The sequence below is a fragment of the Ooceraea biroi genome, chromosome 12 (genome assembly GCF_003672135.1).
Source record: "Ooceraea biroi isolate clonal line C1 chromosome 12, Obir_v5.4, whole genome shotgun sequence".
NCBI lineage: Eukaryota > Metazoa > Arthropoda > Insecta > Hymenoptera > Formicidae > Ooceraea > Ooceraea biroi.
Genome location: NC_039517.1, coordinates 12,499,589 through 12,525,526, shown reverse-complemented (window position 1 = coordinate 12,525,526; position 25,938 = coordinate 12,499,589). Strand labels below are relative to the sequence as shown.

Genomic DNA, 25,938 nt, shown 5'->3' with positions numbered 1-25,938 from the left:
GCTGCCGGAACTGCTAGCCCACACCGATGAGTACGAACGAGTCCGAGGGGAGGAGCGAACGGGTCCAAGCAAGTCAACCGCCGACCGCCGGGCGGCTGACAAGGCCCTAGCCGCAGTATCCGCCACGTACAACACCAAGGATTGTTGTTGGAATTGTGGTCAGCGAGGTCACATCAGACGGTTTTGCAAGCGGGCCGCCAAGAAATTCTGCTCCCAGTGCGGGAAGGAAGGCGTACTTACCCGCGACTGTCACGGAACGGGAAACGCCCGACCGTCCGAGGCCGGCGGGAGTGGCGCACGGGCCGACAACGCCAACTCCCCGCAGTAAGGCCATCACTACGACGCCGCAACGAAAACAGGTCACATGTGCGGGTACGACTAGCTGGAGAGTACCACCGGGCCCTGCTAGACACGGGGGCTATCCTCTCGTACATGTCCGAAGAGATGGCACAACGCCTCCGCCATCGCGGGCACGAGCAATCCATTCACACCACCGCCCGACTAGCCGACGGGCGCACTCGGAGCATTCAGGTGAAACTCCGCATCTGGGCCTAAGTTGGATCCTATCAGGGGAAACACGACTTCCTGGTGCTGCCCGGACTGCGGCCACCTATCATCCTCGGGATGGACCTGCTAACCAAGGCAGGATTCTCGTGGGACTTCACCGGCCCGGGCACCGCTGTGGAGGCGATCGAAGACTCCGCCGGGATCGCGACCTGCAATCCCGACCAGCAGAGGCAGCTCGAGGCCCTGCTTCAGGAATACCTGCCGCAATTTGAGAAAATTGCCGGACCCACCGACCGCGCCGAACACCATATCCGTCTAGAAGAGGGGCACTACCCTATTCGACAGAGATACCGCACGTACAATCCTGCCATGCAGGAAATAATCGACAAGGAAATCGACGCAATGCTAGCCGAAGGCTGCATTGAACGCGCTAGTAGTCCGTGGAACTCCGGCATAGTCCTCGCCAAAAAGGACGGGCGATACCGCTTCTGTATAGACTTCCGCCGCTTGAACGCAGTAACCAGACGCGACGCATACCCCTTGCCACCGGTACAACATATCCTGGATCAGCTCCGAGAGGCACGATATTTATCCACCATTGACTTCTGCAACGGATACTGGCAGGTGCCACTCCACCTGAGCAGTCGACCACTGACCGCGTTCGCCATACCTGGGCGAGGGCAATTTCAGTTCAGGGTAATGCCGTTCGGTCTGCATTCCGCTCCCGCAACGTTCCAACGTCTGCTAGACGAGGTCATTGGTCCCGACATGGAACCCCGGGCCTTCGCCTACCTGGATGATATCGTGATCCTCGGAAGGACGTTTGAAGAACATCTTGAGAATCTGCGCGAAGTACTCCGCCGGCTACTCCAGGCGGGACTCCGGATCAACATCGACAAGTGCCACTTCGCCCGGAACAGTCTCCGGTACCTCGGGCATATCGTCGACCGAGACGGCTTGAGGACCGACCCGGAAAAAGTACGGGCCATCACGGAGTTCCCCACTCCGAGCAATCTAAGGGAACTGCGACGATTCCTCGGAGTCGCCTCGTGGTACCGGCGGTTTGTGCCCAACATCGCCACGGTAGCCGCACCATTGAATCAGCTGCTCCGAAAAAAGACACGGTGGGCGTAGGGAGAGGAACAAGAACACGCGTTCCACACCATCAAACACCAGTTCGCCACCGCACCCGTACTTCGATGCCCGGACTTCTCCAGGCCCTTCACGCTTCAGACCGACGCCAGCGACGCCGGGATCGGCGCCGTGTTGACCCAGGAAGTAGAAGAGCAGGAAAGGGTCGTGGCATATGCCAGCCACACGCTGCGACCGGCTGAACGGAACTAATCGGCCACCGAGAAGGAGTGCCTAGCCGTCGTCTGGGGAATAGAGAAGATGCGTCCATACCTGGAGGGCTACCGATTCACGGTCGTCACGGACGATTTTTCGCTCCGCTGGCTCCGAACACTGGAACACCCAGTGATGATACGCGGGACGGAATTTTCGCGCATGCGCGGCGAATGCAGCCTCAATGACGTATCAAGTAAAATCGCCAGTGCGTACCACCAGTCACCCGTAACAATTTTCTAAAAATTTCCTTTTTTACTTGTATATTTTTGCTTGTGTATGTATATATACAATGTGTGTACATGTATATGTATGTATGTATGTATATATATATATATATAAAATATTTTATTTTATGTTAATATAAAAAAATGTGTTTGTATTTTTACTTTTCCCATATATCTATATACAGGGTGGCCCATTTTAATTTATACAGTCGATTTTTTAAAAAACTAAAAGAGATACGAAAAAATGTTTCAGACAGACATGTCACGATTTCGAGGGGGACATAAGATGATACCATTGGTTTGACCTTGAATAGTCGTTTGAAGGTCACGCGAAGATCACCTTCAATTTCTTAAATTGAAACCCCAACTTTTTATTGCAGATTCTTATTCTCCATCGAAAAGTAAGTAACTTTTGTCTGAAACATTTTTTCGAAAAATGTCATCTTATGTCCTTAAAATGATCTTCAAGATGAATTTTGAGGACATTTTAAGGACATAAGATGACATTTTTCGAAAAAATGTTTCAGACAAAAGTTACTTACTTTTCGATGGAGAATAAGAATCTGCAATAAAAAGTTGGGGTTTCAATTTAAGAAATTGAAGGTGATCTTCGCGTGACCTTCAAACGACTATTCAAGGTCAAACCAATGGTATCATCTTATGTCCCCCTCGAAATCGTGACATGTTTGTCTGAAACATTTTTTCGTATCTCTTTTAGTGTTTTAAAAAATCGACTGTATAAATTAAAATGGGCCACCCTGTATATATATACGTGTATTTATGGGTTACTGGCGGTATGCACCGTTGTAATAAGAATGTAATAAGAAATGTAATTAAGATAAAGCATGGGAAAAGTAAAAATAAAACACATTTTTTTATATTAACATAAAATAAAATATTTTATTTGGCAGAAATCTCATTGAATACCAACATTTGTTGCAAGGGTAAGGAAAACTGCCAAAAACCTTACCAGTATTCATAAAACAAAAATATATTTATAAAACTTAAATAACTTATTAATTAACAAGTATTAATAAAACAAAACACATTTTACACATAAATATTGTTTGAGACTCGACAAACTAATTTCGTAAATTTTATTTGATCGAATTATATTTCGGAGAAAGATTTCACTCAATCGAAATTCGTGAGAGCGAGTCGCGGATAACATATTTGTCGCGGAAACGAGCAAATATTTTCATCGCCTCTCGACGAGATCAGTTAGAAAACGGCTCCGCAATTCCATATATGGAAATCTCGCCGATCGAGAGACGATTGAGAGTCTTTGTTCGGTCCGCGTCGGAGACAAACAGCAACTATTTTGCTCGATTATTATGAGAATAGAGTCAGAATTCGATCAGTCGTCAAGTCGTGAAGTTGAATCGCTCTGAAAATCATCTTAGCTATTACGACGCTCGTTCTCGCGTTCGGTAGACCGTAAGTGCCGTTGAGCCGTTCCGCGTTCGAGTCCTCAGCTCGCTTCGAGTTACGTTCGGGCGATATCTAAATATATTCTTTTTTTTTCATTCTTTTTATTGTGAAAACGATCGGTCCGAGAGCTCGTCCCGACGAATCCGCGTCAAGATTTCCGCCTGACTTAGTCAGAGAATTGTCCGCGGCAAGATCTCCGCCTGCCTTAGTGCAGAGACGCTAGAATCTGAAGGCCACTATACGCGAAGTAAACACTAAACTGCGTCCGCTCTCGGCCGTGACCTAGTTTCTCGGAAATATAGCCTATTTAGAAGAAATAAGTGACTCAGTAATTTCGCTTTCCTGTTCACTTCCCTGTCCACTCCCGCTCGAGATTACTCAGAATCTCGAGAGCCCGAAATCTCGCGCTCAGCGCTGGGCGATCAGCATTTCTCCAAACAAATATAAAAAACAAACTCAGAATAAGTTAAATAAAACTATTGCATATTAATAATACATTGCACGTTAATAATATCACAAAAGATATGAGATAATATGATAATCGAAAATAAACTAAAAAATAATAACAGTTATATAATATAGCCATAATATATATATATAATAAGTTATAACAATAACTTATATAATTAAAAAAAAATTAATAAAAGCTCTGAAAAAATTAAATTGAGAAATTAATAAACTCTGGAAAACAATAAAATTAAGAATTAATAATAGTTAATAATAACTCCTCGTTCTCCTCCCGCGGTTCCACCTTGTGCACGACCTTGTCCACCACGTCGCTCTTGGACTTTCGGCCACCGGTGCCGTGCTCCTTCCTCTTGCTGCTTCGGCTCTCGTGTTCCGCAGGTTAATAACATATGCAATAGAAAGAATAAAAATATGTATAAAGCGGATAGCGGACTAGATATAGGCAGCTCAAAGAATAAAGAAGGAATAAGGAATAAAGAATGCATAAAGAGGATAATGACAGAGAGAATGATAGAAATGTGAATCTACATAAATCTGTAATGCAAAATAATATACACTATATAAGAATAAAAAGCAAAAAGAATTAAGAAGTATCAGATTTGCGCTCTCCATATAAATTTAAGTTATTATGCAGTTCTAAATGCCTCGAATTAATTTCAAAGTTAGTACAATTAATATTTGCGTCTTGAAAACTAGATCGAACTACACAAATCGCGGAAACTCTATCATTAGATAAACGATTACGTTTTTTATTTTTTACATCCGTTAAAATGGAAAAAATTCTTTCAGCCTCGGTATTAGAGTGTGGAAGAGAAAAGACTATTTCAATTAAAGATTCTAAATTTGAAAATAATTTTGTTCCGTCACAATTTGTTGACTCTAATATATTTTTCCACATCTCATCTATTTCTAAAGAAGTTAACTCTTTTTTCTTTTGTTCATTAAAGATTAAAGGCAAAATTCTCCACTCAAAATCTAATTGTGTTATAATGTTACTAAGCCCTACTCGCGTAGCAATACAAGTCAAATCTTTAATTGTAGATCTGCCTTCATTATACAAAGCTAATTTTGGATCTAGAAATGTTAATTGTTGGAAGAAAATATCAGTACATGGTAAACGTTTTAGCATTTCTTGAACTGCAGTAATATAAAAATTTAAACATTTTAATTTGATTTCTTGTACATGTTCTACAAGTAAGGTTTCTAAAAAGCTTTCACATTCCGGTCCGACATATATATTATCTTAGATGTTATTCTTATTGTCAAAATTAAAAATAAAAATGTCACTTAAAACATCAAAATTCACGAAATTTTGAGCGAATTGAAATATTATTTGCTAACTACTTTCATGTAATTTATGTATTAAAATATTACGCGACTGAAATAAAGCGTTAAAGTTATTTAAAAAATTCAATGAATATTTAAAAAATAAGAAATATGCTTTAATACAATTATTATTTAAAAGATCTAAAATAATTTCTGCAGACTTTAATTTATCTTCTGCTACTGCTAAAATGAAATACTTTTTTAGTGCCTCCCAATTTTCTAAAATTCGAACGACACATTTTTGAAAGCTAAGCCATCTAGTATTAGACAATTTTAATATCTTATGTCGTTTTAAATTTAAAAAATCCTGAAATTCAACCAAAATTGCACATCTCTTCGCACTGCCCGAAATATAAGTGGCAACTCCTTTAATCAAATCTTCACAAGAGGACGGTAATTTTGCACAAGCTTTACTAGCTATAAGTGCAGATGAGTGACAAATACAATTTAATGTTATTAATTCTGGAACTTCTGATTTTAAATGAGTCATGAAAGAATTATTGCATCCTACCATAACAGATGCATTATTACAAGCTAATCCAACTATATTTTTAATGAGAATTTTTTCTTCTTCTAAACAACTTTTAAATGACTCGAAAAGTTTACTTGCAGAACAATCTGCTGCGTCTAAATACAATAATTTTAATAATCGCGTACTAATTTTTTTAGTTACAGGAGAAACATATCTGACGAGAATGCACATTATTTTATTATCTGAAATGTCTGTGGTTTCATCAATTAAAACTGAAAGTTTAGAAGTTTTTAAAATCTCGACAACCTTTTCTGTTTCAAATTTAGCAATAACATTTTTGACAATACTTGAACACTTTTTTCGAGCAAGTGAAAGATCTTGTACAATTTCAGGATTTATACAAATGTCCTTTAATAACGGAATTAAATGATCTACGGTAGAAAAAGCAACATTATGTTCCGCGAAAAAAGCAGCTGATTTAATTTCGGCACGTTTGACTTTATCTTTATGTGACAATATATTCTCATTATCAGGGAGGACTTCGTAATTTGACGAATTTACACTTTCAATATGCTTGATCGTTTGTGAATGTTTAATCAAATCTGATTTGCGACAATTAATAGTTTTATTACAAGCCATGCAAAGAGCTCTATCTTCTGAAGGATGCGGAGCCAACCATCCTTTAAATATACTTTCATTTAGCCATGCAACTTGAAATTTTCTAACTCTACGTGTTTGAAAAGCTGTTTTACTAATAGCTCCTTTGCTAGAATCCATATTAATTATAATAAATGTATTTTACCGAGAAATCCTTGACCTATCTTAACTACGCTGGCCTGGCCCGCAAATTCTTTGCGCCCGTAACTAACCGACATGGTACGTTGTTGATTCTGTTGACGATTACCATGACTACTGTCGCGCATGCGCGAAAATTCCGTCCCGCGTATCATCACTGGGAACACCCGACCGGACGACTGGCCCGATGGTCGGGTCGCCCTCCAACAACACGACTTTGAGGTGCAATATCAGAAGGGAACCAGCAACACCGTTCCGGACGCACTCTCTCGGCAGCCGCTCGACGAGAAGGAAGATCCCGACGACGACCTCGCCGCCCTAGGACCGGAGTCGCTCTGTCGGTAGTACCAACGAATGTTGGGAGAAACGCAGGACACGCCAGAGAAACGGCCGGATTACGCCGTCCTCAACGGGAAGCTGTATCGACACATACACGAGCGACACTCTCTGGACGACGAGGACGACAGATCGGCATGGAAACTGTGCGTTCCGCAGCCAATACGGCCCCAGGTGTTGTACGAATGCCACGACGCCGCCACCGCCGGACACCTCGGCATCACGAAGACCATCGCCCGGCTAGCCCAAAGGTATTATTGGCCAGGAATGCTCCGGGAAGCCGTCTGCTATGTCCGCCGGTGCCAGAGTTGTCAAGCGCACAAAGTCCAGCAACAGGCATCGGCTGGACTGATGATTCACCGCTTGACTACCGAGCCCGGTCACACTATCGCTACTGACCTGATTGGGCCGCTGCCTCGATCCTCTAGGGGACACGCTTGGGCCATCGTGACCCAGGATGTCTTTAGCAAATGGCTGGAGGTCAAGCCACTCCGAACCGCCACCGCCGCCGCCGTCAGCACCGCCATCGAGGAATGGATATATCAGCACGGGTGCCCTAAGACCATAATCTTCGATAACGGAAGGCAATTCGTGAGCAGAGAGTTGGAGGACACGATGAAACGACTCTGGATCCACCACCAACGCACACCTCCGTACGCTCCTCAATGCAACCCGGTGGAACGCGCTAACCGCACACTAAAAACAATGATCGCGCAGTTCGTCGGGGCCAATCACCGAGCCTGGCATCGCCAATTGCCCGAACTGGTGTTCGCAGCAAACACCGCCGTACATGAAGGCACCGGATACACCCCGGCCTCCTTGACCTATGGACGGGAGCTGCCGACCCCCGGAAGCGTACGACTGGAACACGAGGACGAGGACGAGGGAGAAGCCGAACCGCACCCCAACAGACAGCCCCGAGCCAAGCGGCTCGGACATATGCGAGACGCATACCAAATGGCCACCCTCCGGCAACAAGAGGCCACCGAGCGGCAGGGCCGTTATTACAACTTACGACGCCGAGACTGGCGGCCGGAAGCCGGGGACGCGGTCATGAAGCGCGAGCATCCGCTATCCAACGCCGCAGAAAATTTCGCGGGTAAACTCGCGCCGAAATACACCGGCCCATATATGGTACGAAGAATTGTATCGCCGGTTATCGTACAGCTTGAAGAAAACGGTCGGAATCTCGGGAATGTACACATCAAAGACCTCAAGAAGTACGGACAAGAGTAAACAAACCGCGATACCGGGGGCAAAACAAACCCCACACGGCGCGAATGCCACGCGGCGCCGGCAGTACGTCGTCATGAGCCGACGAGAGCACGAGCAAGCACGGGCCGCGGCCAGTCAGGCCGTGCGTCCCGCTTATTCGCCACCAAAAGAGGCAACCAGCAGACCACCTATCAGCCGGTCGCGGTACCCCCGGTCCCGGCAGGATAAGTTGTGCGCCGCTCTAGAAACACCGCCACCACCGAGCCGGCCCAGAATGCGGTCAAACAGACTGGACAGTGCGCAAACAGCCGCGTCGCCAGAACACCGGGCGCCCTTAACACCGGCCCAATTTCGAGCAGAGATGGAGGCCCTGTTTGGGCAGTTCTCCGACTCCGACTTCGATATGGACCTCGGAGTAATCGAGGGCCGAGACCACCTACTCCGTCGGCAAATCCGGCCGCAACGGGCACGACGCAGCCGCCACCACCACCGCCACCGTGTCGGCCGCCACCACCGCCGAACCGGGCACGATCGTCGACTCTGGCCTCAACATTATCAGCTATCCGAGGGCCCGCCAGCCCCCGGATCCCGTACGACGTCGCCGACCGCCTTCGACCGGGACAAAAGTACAGACACCGACATCCGGAGACCGGGCAAACGTTCCTGCTACACCGCCGCCCGCAGGGAGAACTAATCTTCCGACCAGTCCGCCGGAGGGAGTAAAGATCGTTTTTTTTTTCTTCTTTTTCTCTCTTTATCATTATACAGGGTGGTCCACTTAAATCGATCATCTTAGATATTTTACTTGTTTTTGATGATACGAAAAACTGTTTAAGGAAAAAGTTGCACCGTTCGAAGGGGCTATCATGATGACAGAACAACAATTTTTTCAAGGCTATTTTTTCCGGAGATTCAAAGGTCAAGATAATTTTTTTAAATGGAACTACATATTTTTATTTGCGCAATTTTATAGCCAACATCAAGAGGAGTTTAGCGACCTATGACAACATGACCTTTAAATGATCTTGAACGCGGGAAACAGAAAAATCAAACTTTATGCTCTTCAACACAAAAATATATTTAAGGACGTGTTCGAAATGATGTCCTCCGACTTCGATACATTTTCTAAGGCTCCATGGACGTTCTACTTATCGAAGCCACCTTAGATTTTCGACGGTCCAATAGTTCATATTTCTTCTATTTACTTGTCCATGGTTAGTGAACATTGATTCATCAGTAAACACTCTCATGTTCTGGAATTCAATGGAATGTAAGATTGAAAGAATTCCATACATGTATTGTGTGCGTGTGTGTATGTGTATGTAAATATTTATGATCGTGAAATGCTTTCGCAGTTCAGTTCATTTCCTGAGCTTCTCGATATCAGAGTTTAAATATGACTGATTATACGAAAGAGGAAAGAATAGAAATGCTTCTTATTTACGGTGAAAGCGGAAGAAGCTCTACAGAGGCGCAGAGAATGTACGGCCAAAGATACCCTGAAAAGCGTTTACCGTCTCGCGCTGCTTTTGACTGTCTTATTAAAACATTTCGTGAAACTGGAAGTGTTTGTTCACGTAAGAAAATGCGACCTCGTTTGCAAACTAATGAACCAGCAGAAGTTACTGTTTTGGCTCAGTGGCAAATAATCCACATATCAGTTCTCGACAAATACAAAGAAATACTGGTATTTCCAAGCAAGTGTTTTACGCATTCTTAAACGCCACTCATTTCATCCATATCACATTGCATTGCATCAAGAACTTCATGGAAATGATTTTATTAATCGAATAGAATTTTGTCAATGGGCGCTACAACAGTTGGAGGTCAATGAATTCTTCTTCAACAGAATATTGTTTACCGATGAATCAACTTTCACTAACCATGGACAAGTAAATAGAAGAAATATGCACTATTGGTCCGTTGAAAATCCAAGGTGGCTTCGACAAGTAGAACGTCAACGTCCATGGTCTTAATATATGGTGTGGTGTTTTACACAATCGAATCATTGGCCCTTTCTTTATTGATGGTACATTAAATGGTCAAAAATATGCTGATTTTTTGTCCCAACAATTATCAAACTTATTGGAAGAGGTGCCGTTAGAAACTCGTTTACAAATGTGGTATCAGCATGATGGTTGTCCGGCTCATAACGACGTGTTGCACGTACAGTTTTACACGAAATGTTTCCGGAACGCTGGGTAGGAAGAGGAGGACATATCAGTTGGCCAGCACGTTCTCCTGATTTGAATCCTTTAGACTTTTTTGTGGGGAATGTTAAAGAACACTGTTTACAATGATGTACCAACTACACAAGAGAACATAAAGAGAGCGCATTTTGAATGCATGTACTAGTATAAATTCAGAAATGATAGAAAGGGTAAGAGTATCATTTGTGCATCGTATTACAAAATGTATTGAAGTCGAAGGACATCATTTCGAACACCTCCTTAAATAAATTTTTGTGTTGAAGAGCATAAAGTTTGATTTTTCTGTTTCCCGCGTTCAAGATCATTTAAAGGTCATGTTGTCATAGGTCGCTGAACTCCTCTCGATGTTGGCTATAAAATTGCACAAACAAAAATATGTAGTTCCATTTAAAAAAATTATCTTGACCTTTGAATCTCCGGAAAAAATAGCCTTGAAAAAATTGTTGTTCTGTCATCATGATAGCCCCTTCGAACGGTGCAACTTTTTCCTTAGACATTTTTTCGTATCATCAAAAACAAGTGAAATATCTAAAATGATCGATTTAAGTGGACCACCTTGTATATATAATATTTTCTCTCTTTTCTTTTGCATTACATTATCTTACGGATTTCATGTCGGGTTATTATTATTGTTTTGTTTATTAGTACTATTGTGCTGTGATTTCTTTGTTAAACATACCCTGTATCATTAGTATATATGTATATATAATTTTTATGTATTGATTATTCACATATATAATGCCCATTCACTTCTATTTATTTTATTTCTTTGCCGTATATAAGTTACGTCCCGGTAAAAAATTTTTTATATATCATCCTATAAAACTGTACGTAATTATATAAAAATATATAAAATTATGTATCTAATATGTCCATATATATATATATATATATAGAAACATGTTATATACGATTATATATGATGATGTATAAAATATTATCTCACAATTATACAAAATCACAACTTTACAAAAAGAAAATGCGCAAATTACTTTTCTACTTATTTTTCAATTATTTTTCTTATTATTTGTTCTACATATATGAGAAATTATATAAGAGAAAGGAAGTATGTATAAACATATATGGACATATTTGATACATAATTTTTAATGTTTCTATATAATTACGTATAGTTTTATATGATGATATATAAAAAATTTTTTACCGGGTATTGATTTATGAATTGCAACAATTCATAATTCGGGCCCCTAAAAATCATAATCCGGCCCTGGCGAGGCGCGAAGAAGCCAAAACGAGCAATCGAGCGAGCATGCGATCAAGTGAAAGTAGACACATATGTGTGGCGACATGTATGTATAATACTTTCACACACATGAATAGACGAAGATAATGCTGCCGTACTAGCAGATTGTGGCGCCATCTCTCGTAAGATCCGACACCTACTTTTGTACGAATTACTGCTCTTTTTTATCATCTCCATCTGTATTTGAGGTTATAAAATTTACGTTACTAATATCTTTTTTTCTAGGTTTTTAATCTTAGTTCTAATTACATAATATTTGTCTTAAATGTTGTCCCTAGAGGGCGACGGTCTTATTTGGTATATATATTTGTAGATTTTCTTGTATTCAGTCAATATTGTTATCAGGTGACAGCTCTACATGCCAAGACAAAATGCTATTTTTACTTTTTTTCGTTTTTCCTATAAAGTGGAGTGTCGCCCTCGTCATTTTTCTGCGTACTTTAATCGTGTGGAAGAATTTTGCAATTTTGTAAAGCACATTCAAAGATATTCATAATATAAAATATCGGTTAATATAAAATGTCCCTAGCCACTCCAGCATCCCCTTAATAAGCGGTAATGTAGTCGCGTATAGCGATAATTTTCTTATGGCGACGGAAAAAATAGAAGAATATTTTGACACCTTGAATAAAGTTTTTCAATTACTTACGGAAAACTTATTAGACTTAAGATTAGATAAGTGTCATTTCATGTATGAAGAAATCATACATGAAATTGCCCGAGGACTACAAGATGTATTTAGATATTGTTGTATATGGTGCGAGGAACGATGTATTTAACACTCAGGCTCGTATGTGTCCTGATAATTACTTTATTCCTTTATAATATAAACTTTTTTGAGATGACGAAATGCGTGCCATAGTGAGCGAGTCAGTACGTGCCAGGAAAACGCGTGAAGACAAGTACCGATCACGGAACCAAAAGAATGCAATATACAGGGTATGGCAAAAGTATGAAAACACCTCAATTTTACGAAAACTATGCATTTTAGAGAAAATTGTTTCAGACAAAAGTTGTATGGTTTCACATAACGCATTACACAGCAATATCAGTATGACCTCGAAGAGTGTTGTCAAGGTCACATGAAGGTCATCTTCAACTTCTTAAACGGAAACACCCAATTTTTATTGCATATTCTTATAGCTTATCTCGAGAGCTTTTCAAAACACTATAATATAGCCTTTTTTCATGAAGTACTTTTCGAGTTATGAGGCTTGAAAATTACGGTATCGTGAGTTTGAGCGTTTTAGAGTACATTTTGAAAGTGGCTTCCATTGATTTCCTGACAATATGCCAATCTTTGATAGAACGCAGAAATAGTTCTACGATTACGTTCAGCAGGTATTAAAGCTGCTTCATCCCTTATCCGCTGCCTTAATTCTTGGATGCTTTGAGGTATTGTTTCGTAAACCTTACTCCTCAGGTAGCCCCAAAAGTAATAATCCAGAGGACTGAGATCTGGTGACCGAGGTGGCCAATCTTCTTCTCCCTCATTTTGGTTCCTTCTTTCTATCCACCTTCGTGGGAAAACCTCATTTAAAATTTGGCGTAGTCCTGCACCAAAATGAGGCGGAGCTCCAGCATGTTGAAACCATATTTACTGTAAGTTATTCGAAAAATATTTTGTATGGCTGGAATTATTTCATCTACAAATAATCTCTCGTACATTTGAGCATTAAGATTTCTCTCCCCAAAAAACGGCCCTATCAAATAAGTATCTATCATGCCACACCATACATTTACTTTTTGTGGGTATTGCGTGTGAGTTTCCCGCATCCAATTTGGATTTTCATCCGACCACAAGCGAAAATTTTGATTATTAACCTCTCCTGTCAACGTGATGGTTGCCTCGTATGTGAAAACAACTTGATAAAGAAAGTAAAGGAAGTTGGGCGAGGCATCTATTAGCTCTATCATTCTTGCACAAAAACGCAAACGAAGCTCATTATCTCCATCTTGCACTTCTTGAACGTACTACAGTTTGTATGGATGTAATTTATTTTTTGTTAGAATTCTGTGGACGGATCTGGGTGCAATATCGTGAGCTTGAGCTGCTCTTCTAACAGACATATGGGAATTTTCATTAAAACTCTGCAGAACATCAAGTTGTTTATTCTCATTACTTCCAGACGATGACCTGTCTAATCTAGAGCAATTGCTTACAGTACGAGTTTCTTGAAAACGCTGTATTGTTTTCGAAACAGTGGATCTATGAATATGACGATTAGAAAAAGTGTCATTAAACAATCGAACTGCTTCACTGAACGATTGTTCATTATCACCCCATCCGCGCATCATGAGGATAGTGATTCTTTCACGCTCCGACAATTCGCTAGCCATTTTTAGTCAAACTATTAATATTTACTTTATTACGTCCCGATCTAAAAAGACAAAAGTTCTCAGCAGAAGCGTAGAGTGCTGGTCTCTGGACGCTATCACCCTATCTCAATGCTTGTGCGCGAGATAATAACACTCTACACTCTGGCGTTTGTGTGTTCTACCATGTCAGAGTATCGATAAGGGGGGGGGGGAGAATGGATCCTCTCTTCCCTTTCCTTTTCCCTATCCTTCTCCATTTTTCCACGAAGGTGGATAGGAAGAAGGAACCGAAATGAGGGAGGAGAAGATTGGCCACCTTGGTCACCAGATCTCAGTCCTCTGGATTATTACTTTTGGGGCTACCTGAGGAGTAAGGTTTACGAAACAATACCTCAAAGCATCCAAGAATTGAGGCAGCGGATAAGGGATGAAGCAGCTTTAATACCTGCTGAATTTAATCGTAGAGCTATTTCTGCGTTCTATCAAAGATTGGCATATTGTCAGGAAATCAATGGAAGCCACTTTCAAAATGTACTCTAAAACGCTCAAACTCACGATACCGTAATTTTCAAGCCTCATAACTCGAAAAGTACTTCATGAAAAAAGGCTATATTATAGTGTTTTGAAAAGCTCTCGAGATAAGCTATAAGAATATGCAATAAAAATTGGGTGTTTCCGTTTAAGAAGTTGAAGATGACCTTCATGTGACCTTGACAATACTCTTCGAGGTCATACTGATATTGCTGTGTAATGCGTTATGTGAAACCATACAACTTTTGTTTGAAGCAATTTTCTCTAAAATGCATAGTTTTCGTAAAATTGAGGTGTTTCCATACTTTTGCCACACCCTGTATATAAAACGAAACGTGCGCAATTTAACATATATCCGTATATTTATATAACACCCCTCTCTCTAAAAAGAAAACGTACCTCGCTATTGCGCATTGAAACAAAAACTCCGCATGACTCGCAGTACATGATACTTTAAATATATTGTGACAAATAATCTGGACGTTTCTTAAGTCTCGCTGAACGTCGCGGTATTTGGTATGTATCCTGGAGGAAGAATAGATGCATTTTCCTGCGCCTATGCCTGTGCTTGTGCTTGTTCGTCCAACTCATGATGCAAAGGTAGTTGTTATAATGGAGGCACAGGTGGATTATTTTCCTCTGTCCCTTCATTCGTATCGCTTTGCCAATAGTGAGTCGTTTACACTACGAACATTTTTACCAACAGAACGTAATTGATTAACCTGTCTTGTCCAAAGACAACCGTCATCCAAAAGTATTTTATAATGTAGTTTTCCCAGTCGTTTCGATATTGTACCAAATTTCCACTTAATATTATTTGTATAATTCCTGCATGCGACTCTTTTCCTGCACACAAAAGATCGCGTCGGTATGTGCAACGAAATTGTTACATTTTCTTGTCGGTTACGCGGTATCATAAGATCTAATCGAGTGCGTAAATTTCGACCTAAAAACATTTCAGCAGGTGATTTCTTCGTAATGGTATGCAGCATAATTCTATATTGTAACAATAATTGACTTAATAACAATTCAAGATTTGAAGATGCACAGTGCGTACGTCGTAACGCTTGCTTAAGGATTTGTATGAAGCATTCTGCCTGCCCATTTGGCAGGGTTGTAAGGCGACGTGAATTTATGCACAATACCATTGGATTTTACAAACATCTTAAACTCGAAAGAAGTAAACGTTCTGCCATTGTCTGTGACAATTATTTGAGGTACACTATACGATACGAATATTTGTCGACATTTAGCAATTGTATTAGGTGGTAAACTTAATTCCTGCCGTTTTTTCGTCTCCAAAATTGATTTGTTTCGAAGGGAAAATGAATGAACCTCAATCAAAGTAATTTCCTCCATTTTCTACTACTTTTTCCCATCTTTCCGGCAATAGGGCAATCTCACAATGGTGTCTTTCGAGGCGATTCATTCATCCACCCAGTTTTGGACTTCTTCGTAACTGGAGAAGTGTGTGTCTGTAAGTGCATGTTGCATCGACCGGAAGAGATGGTAATCCGACGGTGCCAAATCTGGAGAGTACGTTGGAGGACTTCCCATTCAAGCTCTAGAAGTGTCTGCTTCACGCTTTTCGCAACATGCGGTCGAGCGTTATCATGCAAAATAATGACTTTGCGTCGATTGTTGGCTACGGATGGTCTTTTTTGAATCAATTCGTCACTCAATCGGCATAATGGCTGTTGGTAGCAATCAGCTGTAACGGTTTTATTTGGACGCAAGAGCTCGTAATACAGCACACCCTCCTGGTTCTACCAAATGCAGAGCAAGGTCTTATGCCCGTGAATATTCCTCTTCGGCGCTGAAGTGGATGGTTGGCCGGGGTCCACCTATGATTTTCTCCGCTTGGGATTATCAAAATAAATTCATTTTTCATCGCTAGTCACGATACGCCACAAAAAATTCTTTTTTTCTTTACCTGGCAAGCAAAGAAGTCACGATAGACAAACGATTCAAAATGGCATTTTCTGACAACTCATGTGGTAGCCATATCCCTTCCTTATAAATTTTTCCCATGGCATGCAAGCGTTTTGAGACGGCCATTGGAGTAACATTTAACGCTTTCGACAACTCTAAAAGCGCTTGAGTTGGATTCTCATCGAGCAATTCTTGCAACTCAACATCTTCAAATTTTTTCGGCTGTCCGGGACATTCTTTATCTCTCACGTCAAAATCACGGTTTCGAAAGCGTTCAAAACCAAACTCTACATGTTCTTTCCGATGAAGTTTCATCACCATACATTTCGGAAAATAAGCGATGCGTTTCAGCTGCGGTTTTCTTGAGGTCGAAGTAGTGAAGAAGTACATGTCGAAAAAACAGCTTATCGCGGTTAATTTTCAATCGATTGGAAAATCTCTTTCGAGTCGAGAAATCTAACCTGTGAGGACTGAATCACTTTCAGTAATATCTAAATTACAAAAGACATGCGACTTCAACGTTGAAACTCGCCAGCGTTGGAGCCGGCACCTTCTAGTAGCGAGCGGCAGGAATTAAGTTTACCATCTAATACTTGCAGCGGTAATGTTTTTAATAATATGAACTTCTGGCCATTTCGAGTATGCATCGACTAATACAAGAAACATTTTTCCCACAAGAAAGACCTGCAAAATCTAAATGCACACGCTGTATTGATTCTAAAGGTGTTTGCCAAACATGTACAGGAACTTTCGAAGAATTATTCATGTGTACTTTACAATCCACACATTCTTTTGCTAACTCCTCAATATCCGAATCAATACTGGGCCACCAACAATAATTTCGGGCCAAACTTTTCATTTTGACAATCCCGAAATGTCCAGTATGTAGTTCTTTAAGTATTATTCCACGTAACGCTTTCGGAATGATAACTTTATGACCGCGCATAATTGTACCTTGTTGTAAACTTAATTCTGTCTGATTTAATTTTCTGTCTGATAAAATTTTGACCTATGAATCTGTTTCCCTGATTGCAATGCATGTAATATGTCTGATAATTCCTTATCCTTTTGTTTTGTCTCTCGTGCAATTTCTTGCACTGTTACTGTTCCGTACAGTTTTCTTTGCATTGCCTCTCAGCGCGATTTCGTTTATGTTATTCGCGGCGTCGTACATCACTGAGCCAGTGTTGCTATTTGGGCCGCTTTTTCTCGCGCATGCACGGCGCGCAACTATGAAACCAGTAGCGACGGTAGTCGGTAGCGACTGTCGTTTAGGTAAACAAATGTTGGGTGTTGGCGCGAAAAGATGATGGACAGCGAATAAGAGTAGGTAAGTAGATGTTTATCACAAAACATACAAGTATTTAATAACAATACACATATAAGCATAACAAATTTATATTAATTATTTAATGGAAATGGATTCGAAAGGAGCTATTAAAAAAACGCGAATTTTTCATAAATCTTGGTTAGATGATAATTTATTTAAAGGATGGCTGGCTCCTCATCCTACAGAAAATGATAAAGTAATTTGTATTTTGTGCAATATCACTATCAGATGCTGCAAAACAGATTTAACACGCCATTCACAAACGGTCAAACATATAAAAAAATATAATTCTCAAAGTCAAAGCCAAAACCATCATAGTAGTAGTAGTTCACATATTGATAACATTAAACGAGCTGAAATTAAATTAGCAGCATTTGTTGCCGAGCATAATATTACTTTTTATACCGCAGATCATGTAATTCCTTTGTTAAAAAACGTATTTATAGATTCTTCAATCGTTCAAGATCTTTCACTGGCTCGATCTAAGTGCACCAATATTGTGAAAGATATAATCGCAAAACGGAAAATAGAAAAAATTGTTAATATTTTGCAAAAACAAAAATTTTCTATTTTAATTGACGAATCTACGGACATTTCAGAAACAAAAATTTTATGCGTCCTTGTACAATATTTGTCACCGATAAATAAAACAGTCGAAAAAAAATTATTAGAATTATTATCATTAAATACTAAATTGTTCCGCAAACAATCTTTTTGAATCGTTTCAGAAACTTTTGTAAAAACATCAAATTCCTATTCAAAATATAGTTGGAATGGCAAGTGATAATGCACACGTTATGATTGGATGTAATAATTCTTTTTTTTCTCGTTTACAGTCCGAAGTTCCGGGAATAATTTTGCTGAATTGTATATGCCATTCTTCCGCGATTATAGCTAGTAAAGCCTGCGAGAAATTGCCACAATCCTGCGAGAATTTTTTTAAATTTATTTAAGGTCACATCAACTACATGGTTTATAGTGACCACGGTACATTTTCTGGATGGGAGTTATATTTCGGGTTTTAGCTTTAGGCAATTGATTAAGTCTATTATTTTGTTGATTTCAGTGGGGATGTTCAGGCATCTATGAAGGTCTGTTGTTATCTTGAGACGTTCCCTATGCTGTTGTAGGGCTAGTCAGTCGCGGAGTATGTGAGGGACGGTGAGTGGTGTTCTGCAATGGTTGCATAATTCCTGAGGTATTTTTTTGATGATATAACTGTGTGTTACTCTTGTGTGACCGATTCTCAAACGGGTGAGGATAACTTGATCAATTCTGTGAGGTAGGAGGGGAGTTTTTTCATAGATATTGTTTCTTGCTGTATGGAGTTTCGTTGTAGGTAGATTTAGCCATTGTTGGTTCCAGGTGTTGGTGATGTTGTTTTTGAGGCTGCGTATCAAATCATTGTGGGAGATTAGATGGTCTTGTTGTTGTAGTGATAGAGCCTTTTTAGCTGCTTTATCTGCTTGTTCGTTTCCTTTGATGCCGATATGTGAGGGGATCCAGATGAATATTATAATTTCATTTTGATGTTCTAGAGACGCGGTGCGATTTAGAATTTCCTCGACGACTGGTTCGGCATTTGTAGGGTGAAGCATGCTGTTGAGAACACTTTTGGAGTCTGAGTAGATGGCTATTTTGGAAATTCTTTGATTTTGGATTATTTCAAGAGCTTGATAAATGGCATATGCTTCACAAAAGAAGATTGAGGATATATTGTTGAGTCGGAATGTTTTTTCTTCATTGGGCAAGACTACAGCGGCTCCTGCTCCTTCAGTAGTTTTGGATCCATCGGTATAAATTGGTAGATATTCTTGGTATTTGGCACTAATTTCATTAAAAAGAATTTGGTATGTTTCTGAATTGGTAGATTGTTTGTTGCATGTGGCGAGCAATAGGTCGATTTTTGGAGGTCTTGCGAGAATTTAGTTAGAGGAGTTGCTACTTATATTTCTGGCAGTGCAAAGAGATGCGCGATTTTACAAGAATTTCAAGAGTTTTTTGAAATAGAAAAAAATAAAATTAAAAAATTAGCAAATACAAGATGGCTTGTTTTGCACAAATGCGTGGTCAGATTTCTCGACAATTGGGAAGCTTTAAAAAATTATTTTATATTAGCTGTTCACGAAGATAAATTGAGATCTGCGGAAATTATTTTAACAGATTTAAATAATAATAACATAAAAGCATATTTATTATTTTTAAAATATTCGTTACTATATTTTAATATTTTTAACGCTACTTTCCAGTCACGCAAAATTTTGATTCATAAGTTATTTGAAGAGTCTCAACAAATAATTCGGCAAATTGCTCAAAATTGTATACATCCAGAGGTTTTGCAAAATATTATTTCTTTAGATATTGACGATGAGAATCAGATACAAGATCTTAATAATATATATGTGGGACCCGACTGTGAAGACTTTTTAGCAACACAATCTGTTGAATGCGTGCAAGAAGTTCGATTAAAATATTTAGACTTTTATAAAACAGCAGTCCGGGAAATGGTAAAACGTTTACCATACAAATCTATATTTTTTCAACAATTAACTTTTTTAAATCCGAAAATTGCTCTTTTTGACGAAGGCAGAATTGAAATTAGAGATTTAACAGATATTGCAGCGCGTATAAATAATACACACATTGATATTACAAAATTAGCGTTTGACTGGAGAATTCTGCCATCAATTTTCGATGAATCACAAAAAACAGAATTACTTTCTTTAGAAATTGATAAAATGTGGCAAAACATATTAGAATATAAAGATGATAATGAAGAGAAAGTTTTTCCAAATTTAAAATTATTAGTTGAAGCAGTCCTTTCTCTTCCCCATTCAAATGCCGAAGCCGAACGGATTTTTTCAATACTTACTGACGTAAAACATAAAAAACGAAATCGATTATTTGTTGATACTGTTTCCGCGATTAGCATTGTGCGATCTAATTTTCAGGCTGAAGGCATTAATTTTATTAATTTTGAAATTGATTCAAGACATTTAGAGTTGCATAACCCGCAAAATTTATATGCAAGACAATCTGATAGCAGTTAATCTGATAGTGTTTAAGGCGATCCTGGAGTTGCTAGTAAACTATTTTTTCACTAGCTCTCGTTACAGCAACCGTCCGCTAGCGACACCACCGACAGACTTGACAACTACCGACAGAATTGCTGGCGAAATGCGGCAACGTACAAACAAGCAAGCAACCGTGTACGTGAGCGCGCCGCGCTTCGGCCAACTTCGGGGCAGTAGACAAGCGCAATATAGCTATAGCGGGCTGACAGCAGACTTCGCCGTCGCTCGCAAAATCAGTCTAGGCTTCTTTAGCATATCTTGTCGCTCATGTCTCTCTCTCTCTCTCTCTCTCTCTCTCTCTTTCTCACTCTCTCTCTCATCGTATTTATTTTATTAATAATCGTTCAAATAAAATGTATAATAAATATGTTCTGTACAACAATATATATAATAAGTAAAGAGTGAAGAGAACAGAAAGATTAATGATAATTAATAAATAATAGAATAATAGAATAAAGAAAAAATAGAAATCCAATATTGGCTCTTGGTCAATATGTACGCCTTTTGCACAAAAAAGTTGCGTCATTAATTTAAAAGTATAAAACTATTAATTATAAGTATACTTATTATTGTTAATACAAGAAAAATATATTTATAAAGTAATTTACAAATTACTTTTAAATTAACTAAAATGTTATTTGTTTCGTAAAAAGTATTGTTAGTATATACTTTTACGTTGTTAATAGCAAATACATATGTATTAAAATTAAAGGAAGAAATTATTACTCAACGGAAACCGCGAGAAGGTGATCATGGTCTCTTCCATCAGGAGGAAATGCAAAACATTTCTTTTCCTAATATTGCAATAATAAAAATTGATGTAATATTAAAGAAAAGAATTTTTTGCATTTCCAAATAATGTGGATAGAATAGGATAGGTAGAGAGGATAGATAGAAAAAAGGATAAATAGAAAAGATAGATAGAAAGAAAAGATAGATAGAAAGAAAGGATGGAAGAAAAGATAAATAGAAAAAATAGATATAAAAAATAGAAAAAAGATAGAAAGCATAGGTAGATAGATAAATAGGGTCGAAAAGATGGCGGAGAGTGAGATAGTAGTGTGAAAGAGTGCTCAGTAAGAAAATGAGGAATGAGAGGAGATAAGGAGTCGGATGGAGAAGAAAAAGTGAGGAAGGGTAGAGAAAGAGTGGAGGAGATAGGGGACATGGAGGAGAAGAAAAGTGAGGAGGAGGAGAGGAGAAAGAGGGGAATGATGTTGGAGCAGTGAGCGGGGCTTCGTGAGGAAGAGGAGATCGGCTGGGAAAGTGACGTGGACGGAGAGAGATGAGAAAGTATAAAGAAAGAGTGGAGAAGAGAGGAGACCTGGAGGAGATGAGAGAGGAGAGGAAGAGAAGAGAGAGAAGAGGAAGAGAGGAGAGAGAGAAGAGGAGTGTGACGGAGAACAGAGGAAGAGAGGTGAGAGAGGGGAAATGACTGCACAAGAAAGGAGAATTACGAGGAAGGCATGAGATAATACAGAGAGAAGGAGGTAATATGAATAGTACTCGGAAGAGGGCGACAGGAGGAGTGGTCCGAAGATGGAAATCGAACGCGCGATCGAGCGATCGATCGAGGGTAGAAGAGCAGGAGGTAAGAAGGAAGAGTGCAGTAGGAAGGAGAATAGTAGGGGAAACATTCGGGAAAGGGCGACAGGTGGCAAGGATCGAGGACTAAATCGAATGCGTGATCGATGTTCGACACGTGCTAGAGGAAGTACCGGCAGAGAGGTTAGATAAGGTGAGAAGGAGATAAAGGCGAAAAGGTTAGAGGTGCAGTAAGAAGGGAGAACAGTGAGAAAAGAGAAGAGGAAGGTGAAAAAAAAATTGAAGGAGAAGGAAAGATCGGAAAGGAAATAAAGGAGATGAAGGAGATGATGGGTAGGATGATGGAAATGGTGAAAGGGATGAAGGAGAGAGAAGAAGAAAGGACGAGGCGGGAGAAAGAAAAGGAGGAGAGGTTAGAAGGAGCAGAGGGAAGCAGGAGGGAGGTGAGGAGAAAAGAAGAGGAGAGGAGAGAGGAAGCAGAAAGGAGAAAGAGATGAAAGGCAGGAGAGAGAGACGAGGAAGAAGAGTGAAGAGGTGAAAGGGGCAAAAGAAGAAGAAAGTGCGGGAAAGAGAGAAGAGAGTGGAGAGGAGAGCAGTGAGAAAGGAGAGGAGATGAAGAAGAGGGAAGAAGAGGAAGAAGCGGTGGAAGATGAGGAAGAGGAATGGTGGAGAGAGGTGAAAAGGAGTGAAGAAGAAAGAAGAAAGGAGAAGGAGATAGAGAGGAAGAGGGAAGTGAAAAGAAGAGAGAAAGAGGAGATAAGGAGGAGGTTAGAGGAAAGAGAGGGAAGAAGGAGAGAGGAGAGGGAATGGTTGGAGGAAAGAGAGAGAAGAAGGAAAGAAGAGAAGGAGCGGGAAGAGAGAGAGAGGAGAATAAGGGAGGAAATAGAAAGAAGAAAGGGGAGATTAAATAAGGTAGTATGCAGGGGGATAGAGGGTGAGAATAGAGGAGAGAGGAGGGGAACAGTAAAGGAGATGATGGAGGAATTATTAGGGAGAGAGGCGGAGATAGGTGAGGTAGAAGAAAGAAGAGGGGAAGGAGGAAAATGGGTTTTGATAGTGGAAATGAGGAGGAAGGGAGATAAGGAAGAGTTGTTGGAGGTTAGAAGGGAAGCATGAAGGAGATGGGGAATAGGGTTAGATGAGGACTTAACTATGGAAGAGAGGAAAATAAAGTGGAAGTTGTTAGAGAGAGCGAGAGAGGAGAGAGCAAGGGGAAGGAAGTGAGAGTAGAGAATAGGATGATAGAGATAGAAGGGGTAAAATGGATATGGGATGAGAGGGAGCAAGAGATGGTGAAGAAGAAGTGGGGAAGGAGTGAGAGAGGGGTGAGAAAGAAGGAAGTGAAAGAAGGGGAAGAGGGGGAGAGGACATGAGGAGAATGAAGAAAAGATATAATGTAGATTATGTTACAGGAAAGGAAAAGTGGAGGGTGAAAGAAGGGAGAGGAAGGAGAAATCGGGAGGAGGACAGAAAGGAGAAGAGAAGATGGAGACAAAGAAGGAAAGAAGGAGAAATGAAGATGAAGAGGAAGGTAATGAGATGAATGGAAAAGTTAAAGGGGAGGGAGATAGGTTAATAGAATTGTGAGGTCGCTAAATGGCCAGGATAGAGAAAGAAATGTTTTGTGAGGAGAAAAAGGGAGGGGTATGATGAGATGTGATTATGGAGGAAATGTAGCGGAACAGGTTCCGCGGTGTACTTGCAACCCTAAGGGGAGACAATAAAGACATACATACATAGGTAGATAGATAGATAGATATAAAAAATAGAAGAAATAGAAAAAGGCAATGCATAGAGAACATTATAATTATTATAAAGCCATTTTACACTCGATGTATAATTTAGGACATAATTCGGAAAGCTTAGAAAGCGTATTAAGAAGAGAACGTTTGAAATATATTAGAAGTACATCTATACATAAATAAATAAATAACTCATCTAATATACCGTACAAAAATATAAATAGCATTAATGAAATTATATCCTCCATTCGTCGTAAATTATAGATTGGGTAAAGTGACCTTTACACAGCAGGTACTAAATCATTTTTGACCGAGTTTCGAGTTTTTAAACTATAATATCGAATTCGTTATGTTGAAAACGATTACAGAGTTCTCATAACAATCTTAAAGAGAATATAATTACTGAAAAGTCTAAGAATTCCACAATTCTATTTTTAACATGAACGAAATATTAATTTAAAGATGACTCAGAACGGTCGAAAATAATTTAGTACTTCTCGTATTTAAAGGAAAAAAGCGCATATGCCTTTTATCTAATATAATACTTAAAATGATATGTATAATACATTCGCAATTACGCCTAAGCTATAATTACTGCGGCTGCTATGATTTATTATTAAAGTTATAGCAAGACATGTTAGATAAATAAGTTAATGGTAACAACAGCAATAAAACTTGATTTATTTATCACAGAGAGATCATTATTATGTACAAAATAACATATCTATTTTGCATATAATAATCTGTGAGAAATAAAATGTTTCTTAATATTATTTGTTGTTTTCAATCAATCAATTATATATTTCTCTTGCTATAATTTTTTAAACTGTTGAAAACACATTACAGATAGACATGCAAAAGTCTCAGCAAATTTATGTAATATTAATCAATATATCTCCCATGAAATGTCTCTTGTGAGAGTAATAAAGCTTTCGTACGTTTTAAATATCTGTGTGAATCGGTTTTCTCATATCAATATATTTTTGCAGTACGTACCTTAACAAATAAACAATTGTTTTACTTCTTAACAATTATCACTTTTAAGGCAATTAACTTTCTAATAATAAAGTACAGTTTGTTGCAAAACTGTATTGATATGAGATAACCGATTCACACAGATATTTAAAACGTACGAAAGCTTTATTACTCTCACAAGAGACATTTCATGGGAGATATATTGATTAATATTACATAAATTTGCTGAGACTTTTGCATGTCTATCTGTAATGTGTTTTCAACAGTTTAAAAAATTATAGCAAGAGAAATATATAATTGATTGATTGAAAACAACAAATAATATTAAGAAACATTTTATTTCTCACAGATTATTATATGCAAAATAGATATGTTATTTTGTACATAATAATGATCTCTCTGTGATAAATAAATCAAGTTTTATTGCTGTTGTTACCATTAACTTATTTATCTAACATGTCTTGCTATAACTTTAATAATAAATCATAGCAGCCGCAGTAATTATAGCTTAGGCGTAATTGCGAATGTATTATACATATCATTTTAAGTATTATATTAGATAAAAGGCATATGCGCTTTTTTCCTTTAAATACGAGAAGTACTAAATTATTTTCGACCGTTCTGAGTCATCTTTAAATTAATATTTCGTTCATGTTAAAAATAGAATTGTGGAATTCTTAGACTTTTCAGTAATTATATTCTCTTTAAGATTGTTATGAGAACTCTGTAATCGTTTTCAACATAACGAATTCGATATTATAGTTTAAAAACTCGAAACTCGGTCAAAAATGATTTAGTACCTGCTGTGTAAAGGTCACTTTACCCAATCTATAATTTACGACGAATGGAGGATATAATTTCATTAATGCTATTTATATTTTTGTACGGTATATTA

The 25,938-nt window shown here is 39.2% G+C and overlaps 1 protein-coding gene across 1 annotated transcript; it reads right to left on the bottom strand.

Moving 5' to 3' along the window:
• Positions 1–18,720: 18,720 nt before the first annotated feature.
• On the bottom strand, positions 18,721–21,094 carry LOC113563074. Its single transcript, XM_026974135.1, has one exon. The coding sequence runs from the start codon at positions 19,303–19,305 to the stop codon at positions 18,844–18,846; it is 462 nt and encodes a 153-aa protein (XP_026829936.1). The 5' UTR covers positions 19,306–21,094; the 3' UTR covers positions 18,721–18,843.
• Between the last annotated feature and the right edge of the window lie 4,844 nt (positions 21,095–25,938).

Coding starts and splice junctions, on each gene's coding strand:
- LOC113563074 (XM_026974135.1), bottom strand. CDS start 19,305: ATGCTTCACCCTACAAATGCCGAACCAGTCGTCGAGGAAATTCTAAAT.